Source organism: Lithobates pipiens, unplaced genomic scaffold (genome assembly GCF_037356315.1).
Source record: "Lithobates pipiens isolate NorthernLeopardFrog02 unplaced genomic scaffold, aLitPip1_a1.2 Scaffold_1, whole genome shotgun sequence".
Lineage (NCBI taxonomy): Eukaryota > Metazoa > Chordata > Amphibia > Anura > Ranidae > Lithobates > Lithobates pipiens.
The window spans coordinates 231,926,597-231,948,246 of NW_027507685.1; the positions used below are offsets into that span (position 1 = coordinate 231,926,597).

Sequence of the window (21,650 nt, forward strand, 5' to 3'; positions counted from 1 at the left end):
GATTGGCTGTCTTGACCTCAGAAACATTCCTATTCACAAATCAGGTGTGACATCTTCAGATATTTATCTCAATGGCTGCTGCTTCCCTCCATTTTCTAACAGCCAATCACACACTGTGCAGATGACCCCTCCCCCCAGTGATGGTGACACAGGACTGGTGGATTATGAAATAATTAGAATATCTTCCCTCCTCATGGCTGCAGATTGTACAGAGAGATCATGTCACAGGAAATCTACTCAGTAATGACCTCCAGATGTCCCCTGAGAGACAATACACGGCCATTGTACACCTTCCTCATCCCTCTTCTACTATTCATACATAGACAATCCACATCACAGAATGGTTCCTGTAGAAGACTGACTACAAATATGTCTGTAAACCTTCCCCCACAGAGCAGGAATGGGAGATTCCATATTATACATCTGCTGGGGGGAGGAGTCTGTGTTGTGTCATTTCTGGTGGATCCTCCATGTATAATACACACAGAAGACCTGACAGGGGACACATCTCCATACTTCCCTATGGAGTCCCCAGACAGGAAGTCAGCTGTGCATGGAGGAAATCCTTCCCCTCACTCTGGAGTGGGCGTGTCCTATGTTCACATGGAATATTCATCTTTTGCAAGCATGTGATTGGTTGCTTGAAGCACATACTGGTTACATTTATTGAATTACTTTCACTTTGCTTAGTGAATAACTTCTACTATTTTTTATGAATCAATTCAAAAGTGTCCCATAAACAGAAGCACCGAGAGGGGTCACACCCACCACCGTCACAATCCGAGGTCTCTGGGACCCTCAGAATCTGACATCCCCCCTCCCTGGTATTGGATGATCTGTATGGACCTACCCACAATGCATTGCTCTGTGCATCCCATCCATAGGTCAGGTGAGAGGAGTGATGTGTCTTCTCCATCCATGTCACATTATAAGTAGAATATGGATTTAGCTCTGGCTGTGACATGAAAGTTCCATCATTTCCAGCATGACTTTTCTGTACCACTTCCCTGCGACTTCTCCTGATAAGAAGCATTCCTGTGCGACTCTGGAGGGTCAGTCTTGTTTTTTTTACCCCCCACCTCTCCTTGGTCATTCTCACTGCCTAAAAACTTCCTCCCAATCACATCCCATTCACACCCCCGTGTAGGTGAAATGGATCTTCCCACTCACACTTGTTTGCACACTTTTCGGCTGTAAATGGGCGTGGCACATCGGACTTCCCATTCACTGGAGTGGGCTGCCCTCCCCCAACAAATGTCACAAAGTATCTCCAGAACATTGTCAGTTGTGAAGTGTCATTTTCTTCAGTGTGCATTTTGGCAAGTTTGTAGAACATTTTGTCCCACAGCAAAACACACATCTGATAACTGTGATTGGGGCGTCATTAATCATTATACTGCATTTACATCTGCATGCAACTCGCACACAAAAATGCACACGCCTTACCACACAATTCACAAATTGCCATAAAGACAAGACAAGTGTGATGTGTGTTTCTGAAACATTCGCAAAGTGAGTGTTTTCTGTGCTGGTTGTCGCCCGTTTGGAAACGCACAGATGCAAACGTAGCCTAAAGCATGACGCACATTGCCATACGTTTTAAAAATGCACAGCAAAGTGTGCTTTTTCTTGCAGGTTGCCATGTGTTTGGAAAAGGTGTAGATGCGAGTGCATGGTAACACATGCGTGACGAAAGTGTGCATTTTCGGTGTAGGTTGTCATGTGTTTGGAAATGTTCAGAAATGCAGAGATGTGAATGCAGCCTAAACTGCTCCACAAGGGTGACACACATTATTTTACATTTTCAAAATGCACGGCAAACAAATTGTGCGTTTTCTTGTGGGTTGCCATGTGTTCAAAAATGTGCAGATAAAAGCACAGCCTAAATGGTAACACATGTGTGATGCACATTGTTGTGCGTTTTCTGAATACATGGCAACGTGTGCATTTTCTTATGGTTGCCATGCGTTTGGAAATGCACGATGCATGATGTGCAGCGTAGTGCATTTTCACTTGTGGGTTGCTGTGCATTCAGAAAAACACAGATGTGAATTAATGGTAATGCAGACACAACACGTGCTTTCAAAATGCCCGGCAAAGCGTGTGGTTTCTGTATAGGTTGCCGCACAGAAACACACAGATGAGAACGCAGCCTAAATGGTAACACAAGCTCAAGGTGCGTTTCCGTGCGTTTTTGATACGCACAGCAAAGCGTGCATGTTCTGCGCTCGTTGTTTGCTGCTTAGAAACGCACAGATACAAACGCAGCCTAAATGCTGATACAAGCACAACATGCATTTCTGCGTGTTTTTGGAATGCACAACAAAGCACATGTTTTCTGTGTGAGTTGCCACACTTTCAGAAACAAGCAGATGTAAACGCATGTGTTTTGAAAATGAGTAGCAACGCACATGTGTTCCTATTCAGGCTGCATTCGGATCTGCGCATTTCTGATTGTGCAGCAACCTGCTCAGAAAATGTGGTTTGCAAGTTATGTTGTGTCACACCTGTGCATGTCTTAATGTGTGTTGTGTGTTTCCTGTACGGGTTGCCATGCATTTGGGAACACACAGATGTGAACGCAGCCTAAATGGCAAAGCAATGCCTGCCTGTCGGGTGTTTACTATTCATGTGGCAATGTGTGTGTGATCTGTGCAGGTTTCCACACATTCAGTAATACACAGATGTGAATTGAACTCAATGGTGGTTGGCAGACATGCGTTCTGCTGTGTGCCAAAACACGCTACAAATGCACCCAAATGTGCAATGCTTTGATCAAAAAGGTTCTTGAGCTACCTTGAGGCGTTTGTTGTGTATAGGGCTGTCCATTCAAGTAAATGGGCTGTCATATGCGATGTGCATTTAGGAGTGAAAAAAAAAAAAAGTGAGCAGGAACATGCGTTTCTATTACACTGAGGTGTGAATGGGATGTGCTAGGGAGGAGGTTTTTGGGCAGTGAGGATGACCAAAGTCATCAGCAAAGTCATACAAAAGTAGTGCAGGAACTCTTTTTTTGTTGCTGCGACTTGAGTCATGGAAATTAAAAACGCACTGATTGAAATACATGAGATGTAACTTTGAAGTCGCATGACAAATCGCATTGGTGTGATCGGGGCTTAGATTGTGAGACCCCTGAGAGCCAGGCTGATAAGGCCCTGATATGTACTGGCACCTCATCACACCTTTATCTAATTAAAGTGTATGTATAGATGAATCTGTTGTAGTTGTTAGATAGAGTAGGGAAGGATTACACCCCATTAGGTTATATTCGCTGTCTCAGTATTCAGAATATTTCCCCCTCACTTTCTGATTTGATGATAATTATCACCAAGACAAATGCAGGCGAGAACAGGAACAGATCACACCTGTTATTGCACCAATCAGCTTGTTTTACCCCCCAACTGTCATCATGATGATCCTGTACTCCATTACATCTGTATGGCTGACAAAGGGTTCAAATAAGACCCACAACCTGTACAGAGAGAAATCTGCTCCCCCCATTGCTGACATTCTCCTAGGACTGCTGACTGTCGGCCTATTTTTGCACTAATAATTTGACTCACTCACATGGGAAAGCATGCAGCAAGTGAAGTCAGAGAGAAGAATTAAAGTGGATGTCAGACAAAAACGTTTCTTTCCAGTTTTGGAGAGAGTGGGGGAAGGATTACACCCCCTGCACAGTTTTTCTTGCCCCCCGGGTCTCCATTAGAGAGAATTAGGATCATTTCCTGTCCTGCTGACATTTCACTAAACAGGAAGTGAGAAAAACTCTGCGACAGGGACAAAGCCAGAATTAAAAAGCTGACCTGAGTTCTATTCTTCCTCTACTCTATGAAATAAAATCAGACTTATTTCTAACTGTGTTGCTGTTGGAGATTTCCCCCAACGTTCTGTTTGGTAAAATGTAGTCAGTAGGACAGGAAGTGAGAGTAAAAGCCTGGCAGGGGTACTTACCTTTCCCCACTTTATTCAAAACTAAGAGGAAAAGTTCTGACCAGACATACACTTTATTCTATCTGCTTGTTCTGGGGGTCCTGACCCAAAATCTATGGAAAGTAATGAATCCGTATGACAGCCGGCAGATCGGAGCCGAGTATTAGAGATCAGCTCTGGTGTCCTCCATATCTCTCTCACTCCAGGATTCCTAGAAGAAGTCGTTGTGTATATTTTATAGGTGAGGAGATCATTCTGATCAGATGAGGGAGGAATTTATTGACCAAGCTGTGATCTTCTATAAATCTGTACATAGAATGTCTCATCTCTCCGGGGTTTGCCCCCCTCCCCCCCCCCCTGTATCCTGTCTGCAGAGTTTGTATTCTGTGTAATAAAGAAATAGAAATGTAAGAATTCTCTCACCTCCAGTCTGATTGAATCGGCTCATCAATGTCTGTACATTGTGCTTGTAAACAGGCTCAGTGCCCTGACCTATTTGTGTGTTATATTCCCAGTAATCAGATCCCAGTTTCTTCATCCACTCAGTCCTGGGAAGATACTGACGGGTGTCACTGTTATAATTTGCTATCTCCTTATCATCCACATATCCGACTGAAGAGAACACAGGGAGTCCGGATCCCGGAGAGGAGACTCCAGTCTCATAATACCGCAGAGTGTGACTGTCTGATAGAGAGATACAGAGTGTTATATATACATCCTGTACACATCACAGTATAATGTATATAATGATTACATACAGAGTGTTATATACACATCCTGTACACTGGGGTGTTGTTAGGTGGCAAAAAGACCAGGGGCTTCATCCCGAAGTCCAAGAAGCGGGGGTGGGGGGGGAGGGTGGTGCGGCTTTTTTTGGGCTGGGTGGTGGGGGTTGTGTGACTTCCCAGTGCCCATCAATGCTGACCAGTAAACACACCTGCCTGACACTGACCATCACACTGACCTGCCTGACCTACATACACTGACAATGACATACATACACACACTGTGTGTCTGACCTACCTCAGCTCAGTCGTGGTGTGCGGTTACAGCAGTCAGTCAGTCATAGTCACATAGTAGGTGAGGTTGAAAAAAAAGACACAAGTCCATCCCATGTGTGTGATTATATGTCAGTATTACATTGTATATCTCTGTATGTTGTGGTCATTCAGGTACTTATCTAATAGTTTCTTTCGCCGAGACCACCGCCTGTGGAAGGGAATTGCACATCATTGCCGCTCTTACAGTAAAGAACCCTCTAAGTAGTTCAAGGTTAAACCTCTTTTCTTCTAATTTTAATGAGTGGCCATGTGTCTTGTTAACCACTTCAATACCGGGCATTTATACACCTACCCGCCCAGGACAATTTTGAGCTTTCTGTGCTGTCGCACTTTGAATGACAATTGTGCGATCATACAACACTGTACCTAAATAATTTTTTTTATAATTTTGTTCCCACAAATAGAGCTTTCTTTTGGTGGTATTTGATCACCTCTTCGGTTTTTATTTTTTTCTAAACAAAAAAAAAAAGTTTTGCTTTTGTTTCTGTTATACAATTTTGTAAATACGTACGTTTTCTCTTTCACTGATGGGCACTGATAAGGCGGCGCTGATAAAGTGGCACAGATGAGGTGGCAACATTGAGCAGGCACTGACAGGCAATGATATGTGGCACTGATGGGCACTGGTAGGCAGCACCGATATGCAGCACTGATGGGCATTGATAGGTGGCACTGGTGGGTACTGATAGGCAACACTGATGGGCACTAAAAGGCTGAAAAGATGGGTAATTATGGGTGGCACTGCTGGGCATCCCTGGTGGCACTGGCAGTGGTAGGCATTGTCAGTGGGCACTGATTGGCAGCTGCTTGGGCACAGATGTGCATTTCCCTGGGGGTCCAGGGGGGGCATACCTGGTGGTCCCGTCAGAGACTCTTTATCTAGATTGGAGTCGCGCACGCAGCGGCTTAATATCCTGAGGACGTCATATGACGCCCAGTCAGGTTATTGAAACCACTTTGCCGCCGTCATTCTGAGAAAAAGTTTTCTCCCTATTGTGGAGTCACCAGTACGATATTTGAATATTGAAATCATATCCCCTCTCAAGCGTCTCTTCTCCAGAGAGAATAAGTTTGGCGCTCGCAACCTTTCCTCATAACTAATATCCTCCAGACCCTTTATTAGCTTTGTTGCCCTTCTTTGTACTCGCTCCATTTCCAGTACATCCTTCCTGGGGACTGGTGCCCAGAGCTGGACAGCATACTCCAGGTGCAGCTGGACCAGAGTCTTGTAGAGCGGGAGAATTATCGCTTTATCTCTGTAGTTAATCCTCTTTTTAATGCCAATATTGTTTACTTTGTTAGCAGCAGCTTGGCATTGCATGCCATTGCTAAGCCCATCATCTCCTAGGACCCCCAGGTCCTTTTCCATCCTAGATTTCCCCAGAGGTTCTCCCCCCAGTGTATAGATTGCAGTCATATTTTTGCCACCCAAGTGCATTTTTTTTTTTTTAATTTCTACATTGAACCTCATTTGCCATGTAGTTGCCCACCCCATTCATTTGTTCAGATCTTTTTGCAAGGTTTCCACATCCTGCGGAGAAGTTATTGCCCTGCTTAGCTTAGTACCATCCACAAATACAGAGATTGAACTGTTTACCCCATCCTCCAGGTCATTTATGAACAAATTAAATAGGATTGGTCCCAGCACAGAACCATGGGGGACCCCACTACCCACCCCTGACCATTCCGAGTACTCCCCATTTATCACCACCCAGAGAAGAGCCTAGCCGGGGAGAGGAGAGCCCCCCCAGCAGGGATGTAGCGTTCCCCCCTTCTGGAGCCTGCAGGCTAAGATGGACATCACGTCACACGTCCCGCAGTCATGGCATTGACACTGCAGGCTCCAGAAGGCGGGACCTGCGGCACTCGGCTAACTTCGGCTGCACTCGCAAACAGATGGGTGCCGGCGGCCAGCGCTTGGGGCTAACAATGGAATGCAGCATTCCATAAACTCATGGCTTTTCGGGGTCACATTTGGGGGTTCAGCCCCCCCTAGCCACCCCCTCTCGATGCCCCTGCTGTACACATCACACAGTATAATGTATATAATTATTACATACAGAGTGTATATAGAAATATATAGAAAAAGCCCAGTGCATAAAGCACAGCCCACACCCCTTAGGATGTTTATTAGACAGAGCAGTTAGTATTTAAAAATGTAAATTTTATTAGAAAAAAAATCATAAAATTATATATTTATATGAAAATACATTGTAAAAACAAACAATCAATATATCGGCATATATAGCTCAGTGTCAGCCCAAAAGAGAGCCTAGAACAGGTAAATCGTTGAGGATGACGCCAACATGTTTCAGACTATATGTCCCTTTTCACAGGCATTAAAGTCATCATATATGTACATGTTCTACAATGTAAACATATCAATATTAGTACAATTGTAATAAAGATTATTATATGCAGCTCAGGTAAAAATCGCCAGTGGGTATAGCAGTGAAATGAATACTCACATGCCCTAGCTTTCCACTATGCCAGACAGAGGGGGGTTGACACTGTGATGCAGGCCTGAATATATATATATGTAGCACTGCGGCGCTAATATAAGGATGTGTGGCTGGTTGGAAAAGCCGGTGGTGACACGGCACAGACAAATGTGTATGGGGCCACTGGATACTGCAAGAGCTCCCACTGACTGAATAGCAATTCAGTTCAGTAAATGATCGGCTGAAGTATGCAAGTTTTCCATGTCTAATGACAAAAAAAGTATCAAAGATATAAAGGTAATGTATCAATTGGACACTATACATAAGAAGTGTGCAACGTCAATAGCAAAAGTAAAACGCTCACCTAAATGAAAATTGCAAATGGTATCCAAACAGCATGCACCGGTAGTGTGTGTCCCACCGCAGGCGCAAGATTTAAATAGCTGGTGAAGCTATTCAGAAATAGCTGTGGATAGGCGCCACCGGCAACCACCTCAGTTGTAGCCGATGAGATGGAATGTTGCGCCATTGGCTACAATCAGTCCGTCTCGGAGATTTCTGGCGGAGCAGGCGCGGCCACGCCCATGGGGATGGGGCAGCATCCCACGTCAAAACGCCACAAATCACCCACCTACCTGCGCTCCAGCATGGAGCCCATAAGCTCAACAGGGCATGAGACCACGCGACCCCAGCAACATGGCAGGGGTCGCTAGGTCCCCTGCACGCCGGGCAGTATCTATGCACCAAATGTCTGGCTGCAACTGACAAGGTATAAAAATTATATGTAAATGCCACAGTGCAAATCAGGCTATGATGGTAAACAAGGATTAAAATATGACCCCCCAGTGGTGGCAAATGGGTAGCGCAGGCAAAAATACAAACATGGATATATATCTGAAATGACAAAACAAGAAATATAAGAAAAAGCAAATGCATAATTGAACAACAGTAGATATAAACACAAACAATGAATAAATGTATGTGAATGTTAATAGCATATAACAAATAGATGCAGACAACCATAAAGATATTACATGAAATAGGAAAAATACATGCAACATAACCATGATTGAAAGGTCAAGCTCACAAATTCCAGATTGGAAACCTTCCAAGAAGGGCTTGAAATTAAATGCCTCATTGAGGCCAGGGGACATAGTAGTGTTGAGGGGGAAAATCCACCTCAATTCGCTCTGTAAAAGGGATTTGTTAAAGTCTCCTCCTCTGGTACTTGGAGGAATATGATCTAGGGTAGGAATCGCACTCTGGGCGTGAGATCGGGATGCACCAAATGACAATGACAATCAAAGTGATATACTAGAGAGATCATAAGTCATGGTAAATTTAAGGTTGAATGTATTGTTAGAATTAAGATAATGAAGAAACTGCTGGAGCAAATCCGATGGGCCGTCCCAAAGCATAATTATATTGTCAATGTAGTGACGCCATGTCACAACGGGCCGGGTATACATGCTTGCATCAGTATCCAAAAAAAGTAATCGCTCCCACTCCCCCAGGTACAGGTTGGCGTATGCCAGGACACAAGTGCCCATGGCAACGCCCTGTACCTGGAGGTAGTGGGACCCGTTGAACGAAAAAACGGTGCGCCTAAGAATAAATTCTAGAGCCTTAACAATAAAACAAGTTAGTTGTTCAGAGTAGGAATGGGTGCTAATAGGATATGACGAATGGCCGAAAGGCCTACCTCATGTGGGATGGAGCTGTATAATGCCTCCACGTCAATGGCAACCATAATAGTGTCACCACCAACGTGGAGACCATCCTGGATCTGTAACAGATGGGAAGTGTCTCTGATGTAGGATGGTAGGGTTACAACTAAGGGTTGCAGTAACTTATCAATGTACTTACTAAGGTTATCAGTGAGACTACCCCTTCCAGACACAACTGGTCTGCCTCAAGATTTTTGTGCACCTTGGGTAACGAGTAAAACATTGCTTCGCGTGGGAATGGAGTTCTGATAAATTCCCAGGTGGATTTGTCTATGATGTGTTGACTATAGGCTTGATCCACCAATAAATAGAACTGTTGTATGAACCCATCTATCAGAGAACCCGGTATGCACCTATACCACTCTTGATTCGAGAGAATTTCCTAACACATATTCTCATAAATCTGACTTATTTTGAATAACAATGTTGCCGCCTTTATCAGCCGGCTTAATAACTATCGAAGGGTTTTCCTTCAAAGTCTGTAATGCTAGATGTTCGTTGTATGCAAGATTCCTTTTGCCACGTGGTGTCAATTTGAGACTGTGTAAATCCCGAGTAACTAGTTTCAAGAAAATTATTAGTACTAGGTGGAGGGTATAAACTAGACTTTTTCTTAATGGTAATATCCTTATTTTGCTGAATAGAGGAACTTACAGGGACACCATCAACTTCAGCCAATAGATTATCCAAATCTATGGTATCTATGAAATCGACCAGGTCATTTTCATCCAGAAGATCGATCAGATTTTGGACAGCCATTGCTTCGGTAAATGTTTGAAGTGAAGAATCAGTGAACTGTGTCTTAGTGTAAATGCACTTTAATAACAACTTCCGAATATACAGGCGTATATCCTTGATGACTACAAACTTATCAATATGTGAAACAGGACAGAAGGTGAGACCTTTTTCCAAAACAGAAATTTCATTGGTAGACAAATTGTGGTTAGAAAGATTAATAAAGTTTAGTGAGTGTGAGGTGATGGAAACTTCTTTTTGGACTTGTGAGTGTGATGTCTTTATGGTTGTCTGCATCTTTTATAGACATGGAAAACTTGCATACTTCAGCCGATCATGCTTCACAAATTCCCCCCTCCACACTTCACAATATATCACACTTCACAACTTACCCCCATTCATTATAAATTCCCCCTCCACACTATCCCATTCTTTATAAATTCCCTTTCACTAATTCCCCCCTCCACGCTTCAGGAATCCCCCCATTCTTTATAAATTCCCCCCTCCACACTTCACAAATTCCCCCCATTCTTTATAAATTCACCCTTCGCAAATTCCCCCCATTCTTTATAAATTTCCACGCTTCATAAATTCCCCCCATTCTTTATAATCCCCCCATTTTTCTCAACTGTCATCTCTTCTCACATCCCCCCTCCCATTCTCACAGCTCTTACCTTTTCACAAATCTCCCCACTCCCCCAGCTGTCACTTCTGCCCTACACCTCTAACCTCCCCACAGCTGCCTCTCTGCAAAACACCCCCCTTTCCTCCACTGCCCTCTCTCACCTTTTCAAAAGAGCCTCACAGGGGTGCAGCTGGCAAATCTGTGCTAGATGTGCGGCGTGTGCCATTTTTTTCCAACACATCGTAACTCTCCAATGGGACCAAGTACAGAGCTGAAGAGTATGGAGAGCTGGAGCGCTTCACTCAGCTCTGTGCAACACAGGTCGGACAGGTGGGGGCGGGGACAGGAGCGGCTTCCCGAAGCAGCACAGGAACGGCAAAGAAAGAGCAAAATGCGAGCATTTGCAGGGTCGGAACTGGGGGCATCCACCAACATATGCCTTACCTGCACATGCCCTGGATGCCTGACAATAGCTGACAGAAGCCGGTAGAGGAAGTATCAAGTAGTTCAAAAACTTCATCTACCGCTTTCTGTGATTAGTGACAGGTTGGAGAGGATTGGGCTAGCCAGAGGAGGCGGAATGCCATTCCACTACGTTACGGCTGAAAAAAGGGGGAGGGGGGGGGTGGGATTTGGTCTTGTAGTACCACAGTGATGTATGAAAGTAATATTGGTAGCATTGCAGCTTTATTAGAACTGCTGTAGAGGGAATCAGATACTCTCAATGATTTATGAAAGCAAATAAAGAGCAGATATAAATCCTTACAGTACACCGCATTGTGGGCCCTGTGAGTGTGCAGATGGTTGCGCCTATAGAGCTTGCAATCATTAACCACTTCAGTAAAAAAGAAAAGTAGACTTGGCACTATACCTTTAAAACGTGAGATAGAAAAAACTTTGAATAATATTGTGCTCCTTCTATCATAATATACACCCTTCCTATTAAGTTTGGAAGTGAACCAGTTAAATGGTGATTGAGAAAAAGTGTCTCAGAGTGTTAGATCCCCTGGTATCGGGGTTAAATCTAATATGATATTTCTAAAGGTAGTGGTGGTGACTGTTGTGTAAAAAAACAAACAAAAAATAAACAACGTATATACTTTCATTCAATATACGTGCATACAAATGTAAAATTTACACAACCAATGTATGTGCATAAGTGCATATAACATAAATAAATGTGAAACTGTTGAACAACCAGCATACATGCAAATAGTATTAATGGTGCATTATATATATATATATATATATATATATATATATATATATACATATATATTGTGGCAGCAGGCAGGTGAAGTCACCTGGTTGTATCCAGGATGGTAAATATGTGTGTCCTAGATTCAGGCTTTATGCAGACTTTTACAATTAGAGGGGAAGAGTTAATGAGCCCAGCTGAAGCAAGTGGGCTCATTAAGGCCTCTACAAAAAACCCCAGCATGCATAGGGAGATGCTCCATCCTGGAACCAGTTTTGTGTTGTATAGGCTGGGGAGTGTGTCACCTGTACTGTGCGGTGAGTTAACGCCTGTGTGGCAAAACCTTTACAACAAAGGCAGGGACTGGTACAGCACAAGGCTGTACCCAGTTGTTAGACAGGGAGTCTATGTGTGTAGTTAGAGGTCAAGCTGACCAGGATTTATTTTCTTGTTTTATTTTGTTTGGCTGTTATATGTATCACTGCATGGAGCATAAATAAACCGGATCTTTTGTTTTTTGCACCTACACCGCTGTCTGCTGTGCCTGACTTTGTGTTGTGAACCCATCCAGGGGGTCACACACACCCGCTACCGAGCGAACCCCTCACTATATATATATATATATATATATATATATATATATATATATAAAAGGTTTATGAATAAATTTAAAAGTCCCAAAGAGTATTGAAGGTTACTTGTGAAGGAAATCTAGAACCACTTCTAAAGAACTCCCGATGCGTGTTTCCAGTGCAAAATAATGATTTTGCCCTCACCAGATACCCTGCCCCTGCAGGGGTGGATTTGCCTTCACAGTGTAGGCCCCTGTGCCGCTGCCTGGTGTCTCCCCGGGAGGTTCGTTTTTCATCAGCTGGGAATACCTCATTCAAGTTTTCAATGAAAGAGAGGAATATCCATAGTGTAAAAAGTTTCCGCAATGTGTCCACAAAGAAATTTACTCACATGTAACAATGTATTAAAATTGCCAGTTGCTGCTACAGCTTGTTGAGGAGAGTGTGCGTCCTATGGCCTATGGTAAATCCACGCCAATATTGGAACCAAATGGGAAATAAAGTATGGGATACCCCAGATGATAACTAGTTAGTCAGGTGGATTCCTCTACATACACTGCTACAGACTTGTTTTTGACATGCCTGTTTATGATCTTCTAAATGTGAGTGCTCATTTGTAATTTTATTTAATAAATACTGCCTAAACAGTATCACGCTATACAAGCTTTTCTTTATTGTATGACGCATGCTACGTGGTTCAGAGCCTCTACCCTTCATATGAAGTTTTGAGTACAGCTCTCCATACTTTATTTCCCATTTGGTTCCAATATTGACGTGGATTTACCGTTTGGAGTTCAGGATCAGTTATATCCATTTGGTTTATTAAACCTACAAGCTAACATGACCTAGGTGGTGTATGCAATTCCAGGTCATTAAAATCTGGTAAGCCTCCTCTTATCACAGCGATGGTGGTGTGGCCACATCTTCCTTCAAAGATTTCGGTTTTAGTTGGATTTACTTCTTATATTGTTGGGATATACATTCTTCCATTTATTTTGGACTATTGTGTTACACTCTCTTAGAGACTGACTTTTTCACACTTTTTATGGTGTATGTGTTATATGCACGTATTTTGGATTGTATTATTACCAATTCATGGTAATGGTGTTATACACATAATATTCATTTTTGTCCACCCATCAGCGCTGCATTTATATTTACATTAATACCATGCATATAAGCCTTTAAAATTAGCACTTTCGATTATTCATGTTCGTGCCCCATAGACTTTAACGGTGTTCGAATGTTCAAACAAATTTTTTACCTGTTAGCATGTTCTGGTGCAAACCGAATGGGGGGGGTGTTCGGCTCATCCCTATTGCTCACACATGTCATTGTTATATGTGGCATTACACCACAAAATACACTCTGCTGCTTCTCCTGAGTACGGGGATACCACATGTGTGGAACTTTTTGGCAGTCTAACTGCGTACAGGGCCCAAAAACCAATCACCACCTTCAGGATTTCCAAGGGTGTACATTTATGATTTCACTACTCAGTGCCTATCACAGTTTTGGAGACCCTGAAATGCCAAAATAGCACAAAACCCCCCCACAAAGGACCCCATTTTGGAAAGTAGACACCCCAAGCTATCTGCTGAGAGGCACGTTGATTATTGTGTAGAGCTCACTTTTTGTCACAAAGTTTTGAAAATTAAAAAAATAAAATACATTTTTCTTTTCTTTCTTCACTTTTAAGAACAAATGAAAGCTGCAAAATACTCAACATGCCTCTTAGCAAAAACCTTGAGGTGTCTACTTTCCAAAATGGGGTAATTTGGGGGTTTTGTGCTAGCTGGACATTTCAGGGACTCCATAACTGTGATAGGTAGTGCGAAGCAAAAATCACAATTTTACGCCCTTAGAAAGCCTGAAGGCGGTGATTGGTTTTTGGGGTCCCGTACGCGGCTAGGCTCCCAAAAAGTACCACACATGAAGTATCCCCGTACTCAGAAGAAGCAGCTAAATGTATTTTGGGGTGTAATTTTACACATGGCCATGGCATGTTTGAGCGATATATCATTTAGTGACAACTTTGTGCAAAAAAAAGTATGCCATTTTTCAAATGTAATTTTTTGGGGGGAAAAAAAACACGTTTTTAAATTTTAATGCACCAAAACATACTATATTGCCCAAATGTTTGATGAAATAAAAAAAATTATCTTAGGCCGAGTACATGAATACCAAATATGACATGCTTTAAAAATGCACACAAACGTGCAGCGGCGACAATCTACATACATTTTTAAAATCCTTTACAGGTTACCAATTTAGATTTACAGAGGAGGTCTACTGCTAAAATGACTGCCCTCAATCTGACCTTCGCGGTGATACCTCACATGCATGGTGCATTTTCTGTTTACATATGACGCCAGACTGACGTTTGCTTTCGTTTTTGCACATGAGCACGGGGGGGACAGGGGTACATTTTTAATTTAGCTTTTTTTATTTTATTTTTAAACTGTTCCTTTAATTTTTTTTAATCATTTTTATTGTTATCTCAGGGAATGTAAATATCCCCTATGATAGCAATGATGGTAGTGACAGGTACTCCTTTTTTTTTTTTTTTTTTTTTTTTAAATTGGGTCTATTCTATTAGTACACACGGCCAGACTTTGACAGCAAAAGTCCGACGGAACAAATCCACCGGACAATTTGACAGTGTGTGGGCCTCATCTGACCATTGCTGTTACAAAAATCAGACAGATTTTAGATTTAGAACATGTTTCAAATCTTTCCGACGGACTCGAGTTGGGAAGAAAAAACAGTTAGTCTGTATGCTAGTCTGATGGACGAATACCAACGCTAGTGCAGCTATTGGCTACTGGCTATGAACTTCCTTATTCTAATCCGGTTGTACGTCATCACGGTCAAATCCGCCGGACTTTGGTGTGATTATGTGTGGCCAAGTCCGCTCATTCAGAAAGTCCGTCGGGAAGACTGTCGCACCTAATCTACTGGAAAGTCTTGTCGTGTGTACACGGCATTAGACCCTAGATCTCTCCTCTGCCCTCAAAGCATCTGACCACACCATCGATGCTTAGATTTGTGAAAACAATAAAAATGTTCTGATAGAGAAGTAGTTACACACAGTCTATGTATCCAGAGAGAGATTGATGTTCTCTTCCTGCTCTGTGTGACACCCATTATCTGGATAGGAAGTAAGGGGAAATTTATCTCATAGCACAAAGAGTCGAAAATGCTGCCAGATGTCCTAATCCTTCACTAATCTATCCAAAACTGAAATAGAACAAGTTATCAACAGAGTTTAGGTTTAACGAATACCTAGAGCCAAAACATTTAAGTAGTTGTGATGATATTGTATGGACAGTTTTACTAAAAAATGTCAAAGTTACAAAACTGTGTTCAGGCATTAAGGGGTTAATATCACCCTAAATATGTACAATTTAGATCACACAGATGAGACTGAGCACAGCGCCCCCTCCAGGAGGAGATCTATAGGAGGAACTAGGTGTGATGAGTGAGAAGGTGATACATTGTAATGTCTTCTGACCCCCTGACCTCTCCGTCCATCATCAGCTCCGTACACAAGATCAATAAAGACCCGGCAGAGCCTGGAGAGCCGTATTGTCATCTTCACACAGACAGGACATGGTTGTCACTTCCACAATACTTCTACCTTTATCACTAAACATTGATTTCTACCATTCTATACAACACTTGGAGGAAATCCCCCCCACTGACAAGATGTCATCTATATTGTCCTCTACTTACCACACTCCACCCCTGACACCCCCAGAATAATCAGGATGAGGGGGGTCATCATCTTCATCCTCCCCGCTGTCATCTATAGAGACCCCAAAACACGACAACCTTCCACTTCACCCAGATCAGGACAGTCTGTACAGGAAGACGGAGCTCTGTGCTGATTGGAGGAGCCTTCATCTCTCTCCAATAGGAAAATGAGGAGATGGAGGATCAGCAGTTACCGGGCAGAATAGCATTACGAAGGTTGGAAATGAGAAGCCACAAAGTGAAAGTGAAACCTGCAGACATTCCACCAATAGAATCCCCCAAAACCTCCAATCATCTCCTAATACCGACATGAGGGAAATCCGTAGGATATCTCAGAGACCAATCACAGGAGGGATCTCTACTTTATGATCTACAGAGAACCCTCCATACCAGAGAAGGAGCTTACAATCTAATGACCCCCCACTGACATACAGACACAGTCAGGACAATGTCTGGGAATCCTGATCATCTAGAACAGGGGTCTCCAAGTCAGGGGCAGGACAAGCCAGACCCTTGTAATGACATATTAAGTGACCCATCGCAGTTTGCTACGGAAGTGACGTTTCATCGCCACCATCTTGCTACACCCCAAACTCTTCCACAGTAAGGATACACTAAGGCCGCGTACACACGCGGGGACTGTTTGCCGAAACTGTCCGCTGAAACCAAGTTTCGGCGGACAGTCCGCCCGTGTGTGGGCTTTCAGCGGACAGTTTCAGCGAACAGTCCGCTGAACAAGGTTTTTCGGAATTTCCGAAAAACTGTCCGCTGAAACAAAGTTTCAGCGAACAGTTCCCTCGTGTGTAGGCTTGTTCGACAAACTAAGTTTCACGCATGCTCAGAAAGGATTTCCACGTCGGAAGGTTGCATTGCAGTGTATTGGACGTCGAAATTTTCGATCCGTCGTACGTGCCGAAACGTCATCGCGCAAGTTTCAGCAAACTGTTCGTACGTCGTGTGTGGCCATGTCCGTCCATGCTAATTTTGAGCGGACTGTTTGCCGAAACTGTTTGACGAACAAGGTTGAGCGAACAGTCCCCGCGTGTGTACGCGGCCTAAGAAGGGAGAAAGCGGACATGTTGTTGCACCCACCAGAGTTATGCATTTTACACGTATTTAGAACAGTAAAGCCAGTTTATATAGTGTAATACAGTACATACAACTCCGTCTGACTACTTAGATCTTGAATTTTAAAAGCAGCGGCATCCCTGCTCATCTCACAGGTTTGATAATCTGACAGATGTTTGCTGCTTTTAAAATTCAACATCTAAGTAGTCAGACGGAGTTGTATGTACTGTATTCCACTATATAAACTGACTTTACTGTTATAAATACGTGTAAAATGCAAAGCTCCGGTGGGTGTAACAACATGTCCGCTTTCCCCCTTCTTAGTGTATCCTTACTGTGGACGAGTGTGGGGTGTAGCAAGATGGAGGCGAGGGAACATCACTTCCATAGAAAACTGCGATGGGTCGCCGAATATGTTGTTACACCCAGGCTCATATGGAGGACACATCTGATGCTGTACAAGGATAGTAGCATAACTCCCAAGTTTTTGAGATGGAAATGAGGGACATCTATTAGCAAATATATGTAGGCAAAGGATACGCCCCTTAAAAGGAGAATTATCAAATAACATAATTAGGTAAACCCACAAGTGCTTTTTTTTTTTACCACTGATATTCCTTTATATTGGCTTTTGAAATTTACAAATGCAGACATTTAGAAACTGGATGAAAGGATCAGCACTGGGAAACAGCTATTGAAAGATAAACAGCATTTTATACACAACTATACAGATCAGAGTAAAATGAGGAGGAAGGAGGGACATTGTTCCAAATCAGGGACAGTTGGGAGCGATGTAGTAGCTGCATGGTGGCCGGTGTTCTGCCGTATAGTGTCCGGACATCAAATAGTGTGCATGCGCAGTACGCATGCGCAGTACGGAGCAGATGAAGCTTCGGAAAATCTCCAAAGCTGAACGGCGCTTGCGCCGTGAGTGGAGGTGGTAGCCCCACCATCCAAGTGGACATAGGGTTGTGAATATTAGAGGGCCCCTCGTGGGCCATGCTTCGGGCTCGGCCTCGCTACGCTCGGCTCTTTTTTATTCCTACTCTATGTCCACTTGGATAGTGGGGATAGAACCTGGACTCACAGCGCAGGCGCCGTTCATCCTCGGCAATTTTCGGAATCTGTGTTGCTGTCTACTGCGCATGCGCAGTACACAGCGGACACTATCCGATGGAGGACGTTATTTGACAAGACACCGGCACTGAGAAGCAAGGCACAGACACACCCGGAGGGATGCCGGAGCTGCCGTGTTTGTACTAGCACCAGCAGCAGCAAATGCAGAGACTACCCATAGTGCCAGGCAAGTAAATGTCAAATTGGCTGGATTCAGGTGGGTGCTGGGGTGGGCTGCACCCCCCAAATTTCAATGGCACCCCCAAAGCCCCTGATTCACAACCTGCTCCCCCCCCCCCAACACACACACAGAGCATATACCAGAGATGCCAACTGTCATTAAGACTAGGTTCAGATCTGTGTGGGTAATTTCCACTACAGGACCACACCTGTTTCCACAGCCACAACCACCCACACAGAAAAATCGCTCTGGGGGGTGCGGGTGTCATTAATCCTCATGGCATGTCAAAAGCACTGGAAATTGCTCCTGCATGAGAGCCGCACTGCACTTGTGGTTCCTCTGCAAACTGCGATTTCTAAAATGCTGCAGAAACCTTTTCCCTGCATTTCACTAGGCATGGCACATGTGTGAGGATAATAATATAGTGTAATGTACAGAGCGCTCCATACATAGACAGCTGATATTTGTCACACTTCTCTTTTCCCTGGCTGTGCTCTTCTTCTTCTTCATATAAAAGATTACTTTCCTCCTCTACTAAGCCTTGGTTCACACTGCCATGACTTCAAAGTCACACAACTTTAAATCTGACATCATTGCATGAATTTATCGTGGCTTCCATATGACTTACTAACAGAAATCAATGCAAGTCATGCTGAAGTGGCACCAAAAGTAGTGCAGGAAACTTTTTCTAAGTCAAAGCGACTTGAGTCGCACCAATTAGAATGGTTCCATTGCTGTTCTTGGGGCACGACTTGTCATGTGACTGAACTCTGAAGTTGCATGACAAGTCTTGGCAGTGTGAACCAGGGCTTAGTGTGCACAGCGCCACCTGCTGGAGAATATTTATAATGACAAACAAGTGATTTCCAGGAAACTGCATGACTTCACATTACAGGGGAATGCGGCATTCACCCAGCTCAGCACAGAGAAGTCTTATACTGCCACCTACTGCTCTGATGTAGTACTGCATACAGCATCTCTACATAAAATAAAAACAATAGTAGCAGAATCTGTATCCAGGTCATGCAGAGCATTCTCATCACAGGGACTGGCTTCCTTCAGTCAGTGGCTTTAGCCTCGACTCCTGACTTAGACTGTCAAATCCAACAAACCATACAATTTTTTTTTAAATGCAAATTTCTCATATGAAACCTATTAGCCTTTATTGACCCCCTTATTATACCCAATAAATACCTTGTTTGCCCTTTTCTTTTATATTGCAGCTTACCAGTACTTAGCAATGGCTGCATTGTTTTCTTTTTGTTAACTTTTTTCAATTTTTCCACCCAGTGATCCTGCCAGAAAGTCTATTTTTTAACTTACTTTACCAGACCAAATTGTCCAGCAAAAGTAGCAGTTGGAGGGATGAGACAAACCATTTACCACTGACAGGGGTACTTACAATGAACAGCATTTATTTTATTTTTTTAATGTAAAATATTTTAAAATTTAAAAATGTTTTTTGTTCCGGTTTAATTCCCCTTTACCTCTCCCTGTATTCTGTAAAATGAAAAGACATCACAGCCGGCCTTGTGCATTTTATGGACTGTGTGTCCACTTCTTCAGGAGATAAGTGGAGGTAATATTCCCAAATAAAAAACACTTTTTTATGGTCAGTTGTGACGTCTCATACAAAATACCTTAAATGACACACTACATCATTTACACATTGTGATAATGCATATTATTTACATATCCATTAATACAGGGGGTGCCCAACGTTTTGAGGACCACTTTATCGACTTGGTAACCAGTCGTGGGCCACAACGAACGTAAAGGGGATGGCGGGTCTGTGTCCTCACTGCATATGTAGTGCAGACACGGATGCAACCCGCTCTACCCTAAGAGCCCTCCCATCCACCCAGACAGAAGGGGACAGATCCCCTTCTGTTTTTTTTAAAGGAGATCGGAATGGCGGGTGTAAACAGACATGAGTTGTTTACATCTGTTGCTCTATATAGTGGTCCACCTGAAAAAACAGGTGGACCCGGTCAGACCGATCATGTTAAAGGGGCCTAAGGCTGCTTTCACACTGATGCACAGCGGTTTACCTGCTCCTCAACTGACCCCAATCTTCACTTCTTCCTCAGAATTCCTGAAGCTGGCTGGTACTACCAGTGGGTACTGCTGGCAGGTGCTGGAACTAGCACCGCTGGCTGGTACTGCTCACTAGTACTGCTGGCTGGTACTGTTGGTTTAAACTGCTGGCTGGTACTGATTACTGGTACAGATGGTGGGTACTGGTACTTGCTGGCGGATACCTCTGGCTGGTACTGGTGACTGGTATGGATGGTGGGAACTGGTACTGCTGGCGGGTACTGGTGCTGATGACTGGTACTGCTCGTTGGTACTGGTACAGTTGGTTGGTACTGATACTGGTGGCTGCTGTCCCAGATCGCAGGTTCCTATGTCCCCACCTGCCATTACTGAGCATAATTGTGACAGAAGCTTGCAGCTGCAGTAGAGAGCAGAGCGGATGCTTCCTGTCACAGGCGAAGTACAATTTGTTATCACTCCGCCTGTGAAGGAGCCAGCGCTATACAGGAAGAATTGGCTCTGCTTCCTCTAGCGGTGTCTCTGTTCTTCGCACTGATGCTCCGAGATGATGAGTCGGGAACCCGTGATCTGGGCTTGCTGACCCGCCATCTCAGAGCAAGATATGGTGGGCCACATCAGAGGACGCCGTGGGCCACATGTGGCCCATGGGCCAGTGGCTCGGCATCCCTGCATTAATATCACAGCTTTGTGCAATCACAGGAACCCAACCCAACACCGATTATTCAAAGGAAACCACAAAGGGCACAGTGGAAGCTGGTCTATATCCTTCAACTACAACAAATATATAAGGAAAGTAAAGGGGATTGTAAATCTAAAACAATTCCACCTTTTGTTGGGTAGGAAGAGACACCAAACTCCCCCCTCCCATATCCATATCACAGTAGGGGAAACACTATACACACACACTATATTGCCAAAAGCATTGGGACACCCCTCCAAATCACTGGATTCCGGTGTTCCTATCACCTCTATGGTTACAGGTGTATAAAATCGCACATCTAGACATGCAGATCACTTCTAAGACATTTGTGAAAGAATAGGTTGCTCTCAAGAGCTCAGAGAATTCAAGCGTGGGACCGTGATTGGTTGCCACCTGTCCAATAAGTCTATCTGTGAAATTTCCTTGCTACTAAATGTAGTAGTGGGCTCCTGAAGAGCACGTGCTATGCGTTTTTCAAA

The 21,650-nt window shown here is 43.7% G+C and overlaps 1 protein-coding gene across 2 annotated transcripts in view; it reads right to left on the reverse strand.

The window, feature by feature from the left end:
- The window catches only part of LOC143984528 (class I histocompatibility antigen, F10 alpha chain-like), a 374,849-nt gene that overhangs the window by 343,142 nt on the left and 10,057 nt on the right, over window positions 1-21,650 (reverse strand). Inside the window, exons 1-2 of one of the 2 annotated variants that reach the window (XM_077484647.1) lie at window positions 16,028-16,179; window positions 4,357-4,617 (exon numbers count right to left, since the gene is read on the reverse strand). In XM_077484647.1, the coding sequence (XP_077340773.1) occupies window positions 4,357-4,617; window positions 16,028-16,100 (334 nt within the window). In that variant the 5' untranslated portion in view covers window positions 16,101-16,179. Of the gene's footprint in view, window positions 1-4,356; window positions 4,618-16,027; window positions 16,180-21,650 lie in introns of those variants that run through there. The other variant, XM_077484648.1, reaches the window with a different exon arrangement.